Source organism: Jaculus jaculus, chromosome 9, assembly GCF_020740685.1.
Source record: "Jaculus jaculus isolate mJacJac1 chromosome 9, mJacJac1.mat.Y.cur, whole genome shotgun sequence".
NCBI classification, from domain to species: domain Eukaryota; kingdom Metazoa; phylum Chordata; class Mammalia; order Rodentia; family Dipodidae; genus Jaculus; species Jaculus jaculus.
Window position 1 is genome coordinate 108456504 of NC_059110.1, and position 11580 is coordinate 108468083.

General features: G+C 46.6%; 1 protein-coding gene across 4 annotated transcripts; it reads right to left on the minus strand.

Moving 5' to 3' along the window:
- Positions 1-6884: 6884 nt before the first annotated feature.
- Positions 6885-10556, minus strand: Atp5mc1 (ATP synthase membrane subunit c locus 1). Of its 4 annotated transcripts, none has more exons than XM_004655531.2 (5): positions 10452-10556; positions 9812-9859; positions 8041-8127; positions 7439-7617; positions 6885-7107 (listed from the first exon to the last, which is right to left on the minus strand). In XM_004655531.2, exons 2-5 carry the CDS (start codon positions 9848-9850, stop codon positions 6993-6995), a joined length of 420 nt encoding a protein of 139 aa, XP_004655588.1. In that variant the 5' UTR covers positions 9851-9859; positions 10452-10556; the 3' UTR covers positions 6885-6992. The 4 variants fall into 4 exon arrangements, with proteins under 4 accessions (XP_004655588.1, XP_004655589.1, XP_045014747.1 ...); XM_004655532.2 differs by having other exon boundaries at positions 10377-10459; XM_045158812.1 differs by lacking the exon at positions 10452-10556 and adding an exon at positions 10393-10445.
- Between the last annotated feature and the right edge of the window lie 1024 nt (positions 10557-11580).

Here is an 11580-nt window from a genome sequence, read left to right on the forward strand (position 1 = left end):
CTGATGACTAGGGATGTAGAACATTTTTTTCAGATATTTATATGCCATCTGTATTTCTTCTTTTGAAAACTCTCTATTTAGTTCCATAGTCCATTTTAAAAAAAAAAATATTTGAGAGTGACAAAGAGAGAAGGAGAGAGAGAGAGAGAGAGAGAGAGAGAGAGAGAGAGAGAGAGAAAGAGAATGGGTGTGCCAGGGCCTCCAGCCACTGCAAACAAACTCTAGACACATGGGCCACCTTGTGTATCTGGCTTACATAGGTCCTGGGGAATCGAGCATTGAACCAGGATCCTTAGACTTCACAGGCAAGCGCTTAACTGCTAAGCCATCTCTCCAGCCCCATAGTCCATTTTTTAATTGGGCTGTTTGATTTCTTATTATTTAGTTTTCTGAGTTCTTTGTATATCCTGGATATTAATCCTCTGTCACTTATATAGCTGGTAAAGATTTTCTCCCATTCTGTAGGTTGCCTCTTTGCTCTATTCAGTGTCCTTTGCCATATAAAGCTTTGTAACTTCTTGAGGTCCAGTGGTTAATCTGTGGTTTTATTGCCTGAGCAAATGGGGTTATATTCAGGAAGTCTGCTAGGACCAATATGTTGTAGGGTTTCCTCTACTTTTCCCTGTAGCAGTTTCAGAGTTTCAGTTCTGATATTAAGATCTTTGATCTATTTGGACTTAAGGATCTATTTTCATCCTTCTACAGATACAGATTCAGTTTTCCCAGCACCGTTTGCTGAAGAGGCTGTCTTTTCTCCAATGAGTATTTTTGTCAAATATCAGGTGGCTATAGCTACCTGGGCTTACATCTGGTCCTTTATTCTGGTCCATTGATCTATATCTCTGTTTCTGTGCCAGTACCATGCTGTTTTTGTTACTATGGCTCTGTAGTATAGGTTAAAATCGGGTATGGTGATACTACCAGCCTTATTTTTGTTGCTCAAAACTGTTTTAGATATTCGAGATTTTTTTGTGTTCCAAGTGAATTTTTGGATTGTCTTTTCTATTTCTGTGAAGAATGCCATTGGAATTTTGATGGGGATTGCATTAAGTGTGTAGATTGCTTTTGGTAAAATTGCCATTTTCACAATATTGATTCTTTCGATCCAAGATACTTGCTCAACGATGTTTATTGCCACTGTATTCACACTAGCTAGGAAATGGAATCAGCCTAGATATCCCTCAACTGATGAGTGGATAATGAAGATATGGCACATTTACACAATGGAGTTCTACTCAGTGGTAAAGAAAAATGAAGTTATGAAATTTGCAGAAAAATGGATGGACCTGGAAAGGATTATACTAAGTGAGGTAACTCAGGCCCAGAAAGCCAAATGCCACATGTTCTCTCTCATATGTGGATCCTAGCTACAAATGATTGGACTTCTGTGTGTGTAGGAAGAAAATTGAGTAGCAGAGGCCAGTAAGCTAGAAAAGAGATGTAAAGGGAAGAGAAAGGAAGGGAGAGGGTACTTAATAGGATGGTATTGTATATAAGTAAGTAGAAGAATAGATTAATGGGGTGAAAAGGCTCAAGACCTGATGGGAGTTTTGAGGATGAACCGTGGCTTGCAGTGGAAACCCAGTGGAGATGCTGGGACTACGATACCGCTGCCAAGGAGAGATGCTGGCCCCAGATGAAGTTTTCCAGGACTGTCAGTAGTCTATCTGGAGGGGAGGAATTAGAACTCCAGAGACTTGTTGCTGGTTAGGATTATTAGACTTGAGACTTGTCACTGGCTAGAGTTGGTCTTGGAGCTACAGTTTAATGTTTGCCCTTGTTTTAAATTCTGTATTGGTTGAGTATTTCTTTGCTATGCCCAATGCCATATTTTTCAGTGATTGTTTATTCTGTGCCATTATGGGTGTTTTGGGGATTTTTTGGTATTATGGCTCAGTTAGATCTTGGTCTATGGAAATGTTTGAACATCATTAGGACTAATAAAAGCAATGGGAACTTTAAAAAAAAAAATTTTGCCAGCCAGGCCAAATGAGCCAATGGGTGCAATAGTGGCAATCTGTCATAGTGGAAACCTACCACCCTTTAATTTTTTTATTCTATTTTATTTTTATTTATTTGATAGAGAAAGGGGGGGGGGAGGGAGGGGATGGACACGCCAGGGCTTCCAGCCACTGCAAACGAACTCCAGATACATGTGCCCCTTTGTGCATCTGGCTAACATGGGTCCTGGGGAGTCAAACCTGGGCCTTTGGCTTTGCAGGCAAAGGCCTTAACCGCTAAACCATCCCCCCAGCCCTTTCCCCTCTAATTTGACTGGAGGCCTGCTCCATGAGAGGGAATACATCCCTGATACTGAAAACCTACAACAGGGGTAGTCATGAGCCCTAGGGGTGTAACATCTGCTGCTGTCTGGCTAAATGTATATACTATGCTCATCAAACTGCCCAGTAAGCACTTCTCTTAATGTTCATACCCATATATTGATGCTACTCTCACTTTTTTGTTAGAGAATTTTCTCTTTTCAGATGGCAGTGACCTTGGGATGACTCAGAAGGCAGTACAGTACTGGGAAGAAGTGACAGAGGAGTGCTCAGCACTGCAATATCTCTATCACATCTTCTAAGACTCAGGGTCCATTGCAGAAGAGGTGGCAGAAAGAATGTAAGAGCCAAAGGAAGGGTAGGACTCCTTACAACGTGCTCCTCCAGACACAAAATGGTCTGGATATCCATGACCTCACAGTGCCTGACACTACCTACATAAGACCATCATAATAGGAGGAAAAGACCATGACATCAAAATAAAAGATACACTGATTGAGAGGGGGAGATATGATGGAGAGTGGAGTTTCAAAAAGGAAAGTAGGGGGAGGGAGGGAATTACCATGGGATATTGTTTGTAATCATGGAAGTTGTTAATTATAAAAAAAAAAGAAATGGGACTGGGGAGATGCTTCTGTGGGCATAAGTGCTTTCTGTGCAAGCATGAGTTCAATCCCAAGCACCCATGTAAAAGGCTGGCTGTGACTGTGCAAAGTTAGGTGTACCCATGCACCCCGACAACCCAGTGCTGAGGGGGAGGCAAAGGCAGGTTTGCTGGGACCGGCTGGTCAGCCAGCTTAACCAAAACCAGGAGTTTCAGGAACTATGGTGGAAGAGTGGTAGGAATCCACTGAACATCCTCTTGTGCCTTCCATCCAAGGCATGTGCATACACCACACACACTACAGACACCTGAACAAAAAGCTAATAAAGAAAAGTAATAATGTTTTGTTTTTTTCTCTCTCTCATGTGTATGTTTGTTTGAGATTTTGTTTGAGGTGGGGTCTCAGGTAGCCCAGGTTGGCTTCAAACTCCTGGCCAGACTGCCTCCACCTCCCAGGTGATGGAATTGCAGCCCTGCGCCACCATGCCTAGCTCACAATACTGTTTAGTAATTTAATAAAGCATCTATGTTGAGCTGGGCTTGGTGGCACATGCCTTTAATCCTAGAATTTAGGAGGCAGAGGGAGGAGGATTGCCTTGAGTTCAAGGCCACGTTGAGACTACATAGTGAATTCCAGATCATCTTGGGCTAGAGAGAGATCCTACCTTGAAAAACAACAACAAAAATATATTTTGGTAGCTTCATTAGAAAGTTTTTTTTTTTTTTTTAAATTCATTTATTTGACAAAGAGGGGGAGAGAGAGAGAGAATGGGTGTGCCAGGGCTTCCAGCCACTGCAAACTCCAGACGCGAGTGTCCCCTTGTGCATCTGGCTAGTGTGGGTCCTGGGGAATTGAACCTGGGTCTTTGGCTTTGCAGGCAAATACCTTAACCGCTAAGCCATCCCTCCAGCCTTTTTTTTTGGGAGGGGGTTCAATGTAGGGTTTCACTCTTGCTCAGGCTGACCTGGAATTCACTACATAGTACCCCTGCCCAAGTGTTGGGATTAAAGGCAAGTACCACCACATCCAGCCTTAGACAGCTGTTTTTTTTTTTTTTTTTTTTTTTTTTTTGGTTTTTTGAGGTAGGGTCTCACTCTGGTCCAGGCTGACCTGGAATTCACTTTGGAGTCTCAGGGTGGCCTTGAACTCACGGCGATCCTCCTACCTCTGCCTCCCAAGTGCTGGGATTAAAGGCATGCGCCACCACGCCTGGCTATTAGACAGCTTTTTTTTTTAAATTTTTAAAATTTTTTTAAAAAATTGTTTATTTACTTATTTGAGAGCAACAGACACAGAGAGAAAGAGGCAAACAGACAGAGAGAGAGAATGGGCGCGCCAGGGCCTTCAGCCACTGCAAACGAACTCCAGATGCGTTGCGCCCCCTTGTGCATCTGGCTAACGTGGGTCCTGGGTAGTTGAGCCTCGAACCGGGGTCCTTAGGCTTCACAGGCAAGCGCTTAACTGCTAAGCCATCTCTCCAGCCCTAGACAGCTTTTTAATGTATTTAAATATATTAAATATATCTCATTAATTCTATATGTGTATACATTACATGTGTTATTTCATTTACATATATTTTTTTAATGGGCTGGAGAGATGGCTTAGAAGTTAAGGCACTTGCCTGCAAAGCCATGGGACCCAGGTTCAATTCCCCAGTACCCATGTAAGTCAGATGCACAAGGTGGTGCAATGCATCTGGAATTCGTTCACAGTGGCTGAGGGCCCTGGAGTGCCAATTTTCTTTATCTGCTTCTTTCTTTCTCTCTCTCCAATAAATAAATAAAAATCTTTTAGAGAGATCAAGAATGAGACAGAATTGGTGTGCCAGGTCGTCAGCCATTGCAATAAAACTCCAGATGCATGCGCCACCTAGTGGGCATGCATGACCTTGTGTTTGCTTCACCTTTATGTGTCTGGCTTACATGGGATATGGAGAAAGATTGAAAATGGGTCCTTAGGCTTCACAGGAAAGTGCCTTAAGCCCTAAGCCATCTCTCCAGCCCAAATTGTTTTAAAATCCTTTTAATTTTTATTTTCTGAGGCAGGCTTTCACCCTAGCCCAGGCTGACCTGGAGTTCAATATGCAGTCTCAGGATGGCCTTGAACACTGTCCTCTACCTTGGTCTCCCAAGTGCTGAGATTAAAGGTGTATCCCACTATGCTGTCTTAAAATTTTTATTTGTGAGCGTAAAGTATGTGTAGGGGCGTAGCAGGGCCTCTTGCCATTGCCAACCAACTCTGCACACATGCCGCTTTGCATATGGCTTTATGTGAATATGAGGGAATTGAACTGGGACCACTTGGGCCAGCAGGCTTTGCAAGCAAGCCCCTTTAGCCACTGAGCTATTTCCCAGCCCTACATGTACCATCATGTCTCCTTGTTACAATCAGTCATGCCCTCTCCACTGAATACAGGGAGAATGACTCAAGGGAGACAATATCCCAGCTCGTACATGGCAAGGCCGAGGTTTACACTTCAGACCCAAGCCCCAACCTGGCCTGTGCCAGGGATGGAGATCGGGGCCCTGAACATGCTAAGTAAGCACTGTACCACAAATACCAGCCCTGTCTTGAATTCCTAAAATGGTGAGCGATTACTTTTTATTTATTTATTTTTTAACACTATTTGAGAGAGTCACAGAAATAGTCAGGTAGAGAGAGGAAGAGAGGGAGTGAGTGGGTACGCCAGGGCCTCCAGCTGCAGTAAATGAATTCCAGATGCATGCGCCCTCTTGTGCATCTGGTTTACATGGGTCCTGGGGAGTTGAACCTAAGTCCTTTGGATTTGTAGGCAAGTGCCTTAACCACTAAGCCATTTCTCCAGCTCCAAGTATTTTTTTTTTTTTTTAAACCAGTCTCAGAAATTATAAAAATAATAGCTCTCAAGCTGAGTGTGGTGGCATACGCCTTTAATCCCAGCACTCTGGAGGCTAAGGCAGGAGGACTGTCATAAGTTCAGGGCCATCCTGAGACCACTTAATGAATTCTAGGTCAGCCTGGGCTAGAGTGAGACCCTACTCAGGAAAAAAAAAAAAAAAAAAAAAGCTCTCCTAAGAACAAAGCATCCCAGTTATTACTTATTTTGCATTAAGCAAAATGGTCTCATCATGGACCAGTCCACATGCAAGAAGCCCTAAGGGCTCAGTGGTGAGGTTATGGGACTAGCTGTAAATAATGGCAGTAAATTACACCCCCTTCACGTGCCCACCCACCATACCCCCAGACCTGATTTCACTCCAGCAATTCTAGGGCTCTACAGCACCTCAGATAGAGGACAAGTCTTGCCAGTTAGTTTTTCTTTCCCCCGGGCCCCCCCCCCAGAGGTGGGATCTTGCTCTAGTCTACCATACGGGGCTCAGTCTCTTGATTAAAAAAAAAAAAAGTTCCCGGCACATCATTGATAGGAAAAGGCAACTACCTTCCCTGGAGGCTGTTCCTTGATTACCTCCAGAAGTGAGTGACCCAGCAAGCGTGCCAGTGTTACATCCCAAAGGGCTATAGTGTTCCTTGTGTAAGAGCATTACCAGTTAATCCATCGCTCCCTTGGCAACACATTAGTTTCCAGGCCAACCTCAGTCCCCTTTCTTCTTTACTGTGGCCTGTGATTCAGAGAGGGCCACCAGCAGACTATGGTTCACATTACCAGTGCTCAATCTAGTGTAATTCTGTTCTCTAGCTAGAAGACACTGTCACTGGCTGTCAACTCGGGAGCCTGTTGCTACTGATACCTAGAGTGGAGGCTAGGGAGGCCCCCCAACATGCGACAAAGTTGAGATACAGTAAAAAGGCTGGGATTGAATAAGATATCAAATGGACTTCGCCTGGAAACGTTGGCCTGCTGCATGACCTTGAGGAAGTCACTGAACTTGTGCAAGCCTTTGATGAGTCAACACAGTGGTAAGAACAGATTCTAGGACTGGGGAGATGGCTGAGTGGGTAGTCCTTCTTCCCACCAGTGACCAAAGCCCACCTTGAGGTCAAAAGACAGACACAGGCATTTGGGTTTAAAGAAACGTTGTGTTTAATGGTAAAGCTGAGCACACTCCAGCACCAGGAACAGCATGGAGTCGAAGCAGCAAGCGCGGCTGGGTGACCCCACGGAGCCTCACATGGCGAAGAGGATGAGGAAGGCGACCATCAAACAGAAGAGCCCCATGGCCTCAGACAGGGCAAAGCCCAGAATGGCATAGGAGAAGAGCTGCTGCTTGAGAGACGGATTCCTGCCGGGGACAGAGATCATATGAGTCCAGGGATGAGGGTGCTTATTGGGGTGGAGGGCAGGAGGGAGAGGAAGAGGGAGAGTGCTCCAAGTGGGAGAGGATCTAGTCTGCAGGTACCCAGGGGACTTGGATGGGGAAGGAAAGTAATAGCACAAGTTTGATTGGACCAGGTGGGACATGTATTTAAATTTGGATTTAGAGGTCATTGGAGAAAAATGGGAGGGAGAGGAAATCTATTTCAAGGGTCCTGGAGGGAGCTCTCTTGTTGAGACTTTGCCCACACGGGGTGGAGCTTAAAGTTGGGAGATGCTCAAGGCTGCCCCAAACTTACCTGGCATAGCCAATGATTAAGCTGCCAAACACCGTTCCAATGCCAGCCCCTGATCCAGCCACACCGACTGTGGCGGCCCCAGCACCAATGAACTTGGCGGCTGTGTCAATGTCTCTGGAGACAACACTGGTCTGGAACTCCCTTCTGGCCACCTGGAGTGGGGAGCTGCTGGAAGACGGCTAGAAGGGGGTGGGGGAAAGCGGAAGGAGACAGCGAGGCAGTTGCTGGTGAACAGCCAGACAAGTACAGAATTTCATCCGTTCTTTCTCTTTCCTTTTTTTTTGGTTGGGGGGGGGGTGTTCAAGGTAGGGTCTTGCTCTAGCACAGGCTTACCTCAAACTCACAATGATTCTCCTACCTCTGCCTCCCAGGTGCTGGGAAGTACAACATTTCTGAATGTAGGGAGGATGCTGGGAGGTAGTCATAGGATGTTTTCAGAAAGGATGAGTTTTTCACCTATAATAACTGCCTTTGGAATCTTAGAACTACAATAAAACGTCAACCATCCTCAAACTCTCCTCTTAATTAGGACTAAAAGCAACTCAGTTAACTGGAGGGACCCTTGCTTAGGAAGATCCCTAAGAGAAGTCTTACTTCCTTACCTGTTTAGAAGGGGCCTCTGGCCTACTCAGGAGGGAGGCAGACGAGGCAGACACAGGCCTGATCAGACCCTTGGTACAACAGCGGATCTGTAAAATCAGACAAATCCCTCAAAAATCCAGGAAGGAAAAAAAAAAAAAACCCTAAAAATCCTAATTTTATCAAGAACAAGTCCACCTTATCTCAAGGTCAATTAATTTATTGCTTCTATCAGATAGGCCTACACCAGAGAGCGCTGTCCTGAAGGCCTGGCATATAGTCAGCAGTGTTAACCATCACAACCATGTTCCAACCTGGAGATGTAGCTCAGAGTGCGTACTTAGCATACACAAGTCTGAGTTCTATCCTCAACACCAAACCCCAAGCCAAGACAGGTACCAAAATTCATTTTCAAGGCCAGAGTCTTAGAACTCACACAAGCACCAAACCAGGTACCTGAATTAAAATTGCCAGAGGGGGACATTTGCTAAAATGTACTCACTGCTACAAACCTTTGATGGAATGGGCCAGAAAGCCTGTGTGCTTTCTTTGTTTTCTTAAATTGAGCCCTAGGCATGGTGGTGCACACCTTTAATTCCAGCACTCAGGAGGCAGAGGTAGAAGGAGTGCAGTGAGTTCAAGGCCACCCTAAGATTACATAGTGAATTCCAAGTGAGCCTGGGCTACAGCGAGACTTTATTTTGAATAACTAAAATTCATTCATTAATTAATCTATTTGACACAGAGAGAAAAGGGGTATGCCAGGGTCTCTAGCCTCTGCAAATGAACTCCAGATGCATGTGTCACCTTGTGCATCTGACTTACATGGGTACTGGGGAACTCAACCTTGGTCCTTAGGCTTTGCAGGCAAGTGCCTTAACTGCTAAGCCTTCTCTCAAGCCCTATAATACTTTCTTAAAATGATCTTGTTTAAAAAAAAATATTTAAGGGCTGGAGAGATGGCTTAGTGGTTAAGTGCTTGCCTGTGAAGCCTAAGGACCCCAGTTTGAGGCTCGATTCCCCAGGACCCGTGTTAGCCAGATGCACAAGGGGATGCACACATCTGGAGTTAGTCTGCAGTGGCTCGAAGCCCTGGTGCACCCATTCTCTCTCTTTCTGCCTCTTTCTCTGTCATTTTCCAATAAATAAATAAAAATAAACAAAAAATTAAAAAAATATTTAAAAATATTATTTATCTATCAGAGACAGAGATAGAATGAGAATAGGCGCACCAGGGCCTCTAGCCACTGAAAATGAACTCCAGATGCATGCGCCACCATGTGCATCTGGCTTACGTGGGATCTGGAGAATCAAACTGGGGTCCTTAGGTTTCTCAGGCATGCACCTTAAGGGCTAAGCCATCTCTCCAGCCCTCTTGAGGTGATCTTTATTGAAGCTGCTGTCAAATTTGGCAGGATAGTGAATCACCTGGGGAGTGTTTGGGGCTTAGGGTTCCACCGTAATTGGCCTATGGTGTGCCTGGAGTTTTAAACTCCTCAGATGATTCGAACTTGTAGCCAAAGTTGAGAAAACAACAACAAAAAACACCCCCGTTTTATGAGTTGTCTGGCTATGGCCAAGCCAGGTTAGGGGTAAAGGTCAGAGCTAGACTATCTGAGGACACCCAAAGCCAAGCCAATTAGGTTTACAGGGGTTACCTGCATCCTATCCTACAGCCTCCCCAAAGAACCAACATCACCATGGGAACTCCAAACTCCTTCCGTCCATTCATTAACCACGGATGGCTCCCATGACACATACCCATCTACTGGGCACCTCGGAGCCGCGACTTACCAGAACTGGAGAAATGAGCAGTGCCCTTGTGGTCTGCATTTTTAATGTCTGCAAAGACAAAAAAAAAAAAGATAGTAATTCCTTTGAAAGCCTGGTTGTTTGCTTACAAGTGGCGACCTTCTGCTGTCCCCTTCACCTCCGCGGACCCTCTCTTCCTTGTACCGTGGCCCAGCGGAGGAGGGCATTAGAGGTCAGAGGGACAGCGCAGACTCCCAGATCAACCACCTTCCCTGCGCGGCGGGTGCGCTGGCAGAAAGCAACCGAGATCGGAAGTAAAAAGAGACGGCCCAGGCCCCAAGAGGGAAATGTTGTGAAAAGCGAAGGTCTCTCGGGAAGACTGGAGGCAGAAACTGGCAGGCGTCGTGCAGGATCCTACCCATGCGACGCAGATGTTCCCTACTCTGCCCAAGCAGTGGCCGTTTATCGCTCATTACCGTTGATAATGAACATTAATTGATCGAGCTACAGACTTCCATCGTCTCTCCCTCTGCGAGGGGCAAATGCTGCTCCATGCGGCCCAGCCCACATCCCTGCCAACCGCTGGCTCCCGGCCGCCCCAGGTCACCTGCACTCCCACTCCCCTTGTAGCCAGCCCCTGCTCGACCCACGTCGCTCGCCTAGCTCAAGGTGACTGACTCACCTCCCGGCTTTAGCCCTTGCTCTCAAGCGCTCAGCTTCCCCCAACCACGTGTCCCGCCGTCTCTCTGCTCTGATTGGCCGTTAGCTTCCCGCGTTCCTATTGGCTGGCGTCATGGGCTCTCTTACTCCTTATTGGCCCTCCGCGGCTCCTTCCTCTCGCTCCACAGGAGCTTCGTGGCAATTCCCGCCTCCTTGCGGATAAAGGCGGGGTCTTTCCCTGAGTCCCGGGCTACGATTGGTCGAACCCCTGAGATACGCGACCATAGAGTTGACCAGACTCGGAGGTTCCATAACCTCCCGCACAAAATGGCGGCCAAGGTGTTAGCTGAAGAAAAAGGCGTGGAAGGATGACCGGATGCCTGACTCGAGTGGGCACGTGACGTCGGCCCCGTGTCTTCATTGGGGCGCGAAGCATGTTGGGGTTTGTAGTCCCGTCCGAGGTTCCCCCAAAGAACGCTGTGGTCCCGCGAGACGTTGCTTGGAGAATGAGAGAGGCCACGCCTTTGCGGTAAATCCCACCGTAGTGATTTGCGGAAGTCTCTGCTTCCGTCATGTAAGATAAAAGCTGGCGGTCGAATTCTCAAGCAGCGACTGGTTTCTGTGCGCCTCCGCCCGTGTTCAGCAACCAAGGACGGCATGATTTTTAAAAAAGAGGCAGCCAGGCGAAGTGGCATCCGCCTGTGATCGCAACACTTGGGAGGTGCGGGTCCGAGGATCAGGAGTTCAACATCTGGGCTTGGCTGGATAGTGAGTTCGTGGCCAGCCTGATGTACTTTGAGATGTATCTCACCTCCCCAAGCCTTTACGAAGACATTATATTGTGAGGGGAAGGAAAAAGAATTCTGATAAACAGTAATCAAGCTGGAGAGATGGCTTAACGGTTAAAGCTCGTGCCTGCAAGCCAAAAGTCCTAGGTTCGATTCCCCACTACCCACGTAAACTAGCTGCACAGGATGGCGCCTGCATCTGGTTTGCAGTGGCTGGAGTCCCGGGGGTCTCGATCTGCCTCTTTCCCCCACCCCCAAACAGTAAAAATAAAACAGTACTTGATAGAAAGATGTGTGCAGCTGGGCATGGTAACGCACCCCTTTAATCCCAGCACTAGGGAGGCAAAGGTAGAAGGATTACTG

Excerpts from the sequence above, each read along its gene's own strand:
- Atp5mc1 (XM_004655531.2), bottom strand. The coding sequence starts at position 9,850 with ATGCAGACCACAAGGGCACTGCTCATTTCTCCAGTTCTG. Across the intron at positions 8,128-9,811 it reads TGCTCATTTCTCCAGTTCTG|ATCCGCTGTTGTACCAAGGG; the intron begins GTAAGTCGCGGC and ends CTGATTTTACAG. Across the intron at positions 7,108-7,438 it reads TTAATCATTGGCTATGCCAG|GAATCCGTCTCTCAAGCAGC; the intron begins GTAAGTTTGGGG and ends TGTCCCCGGCAG.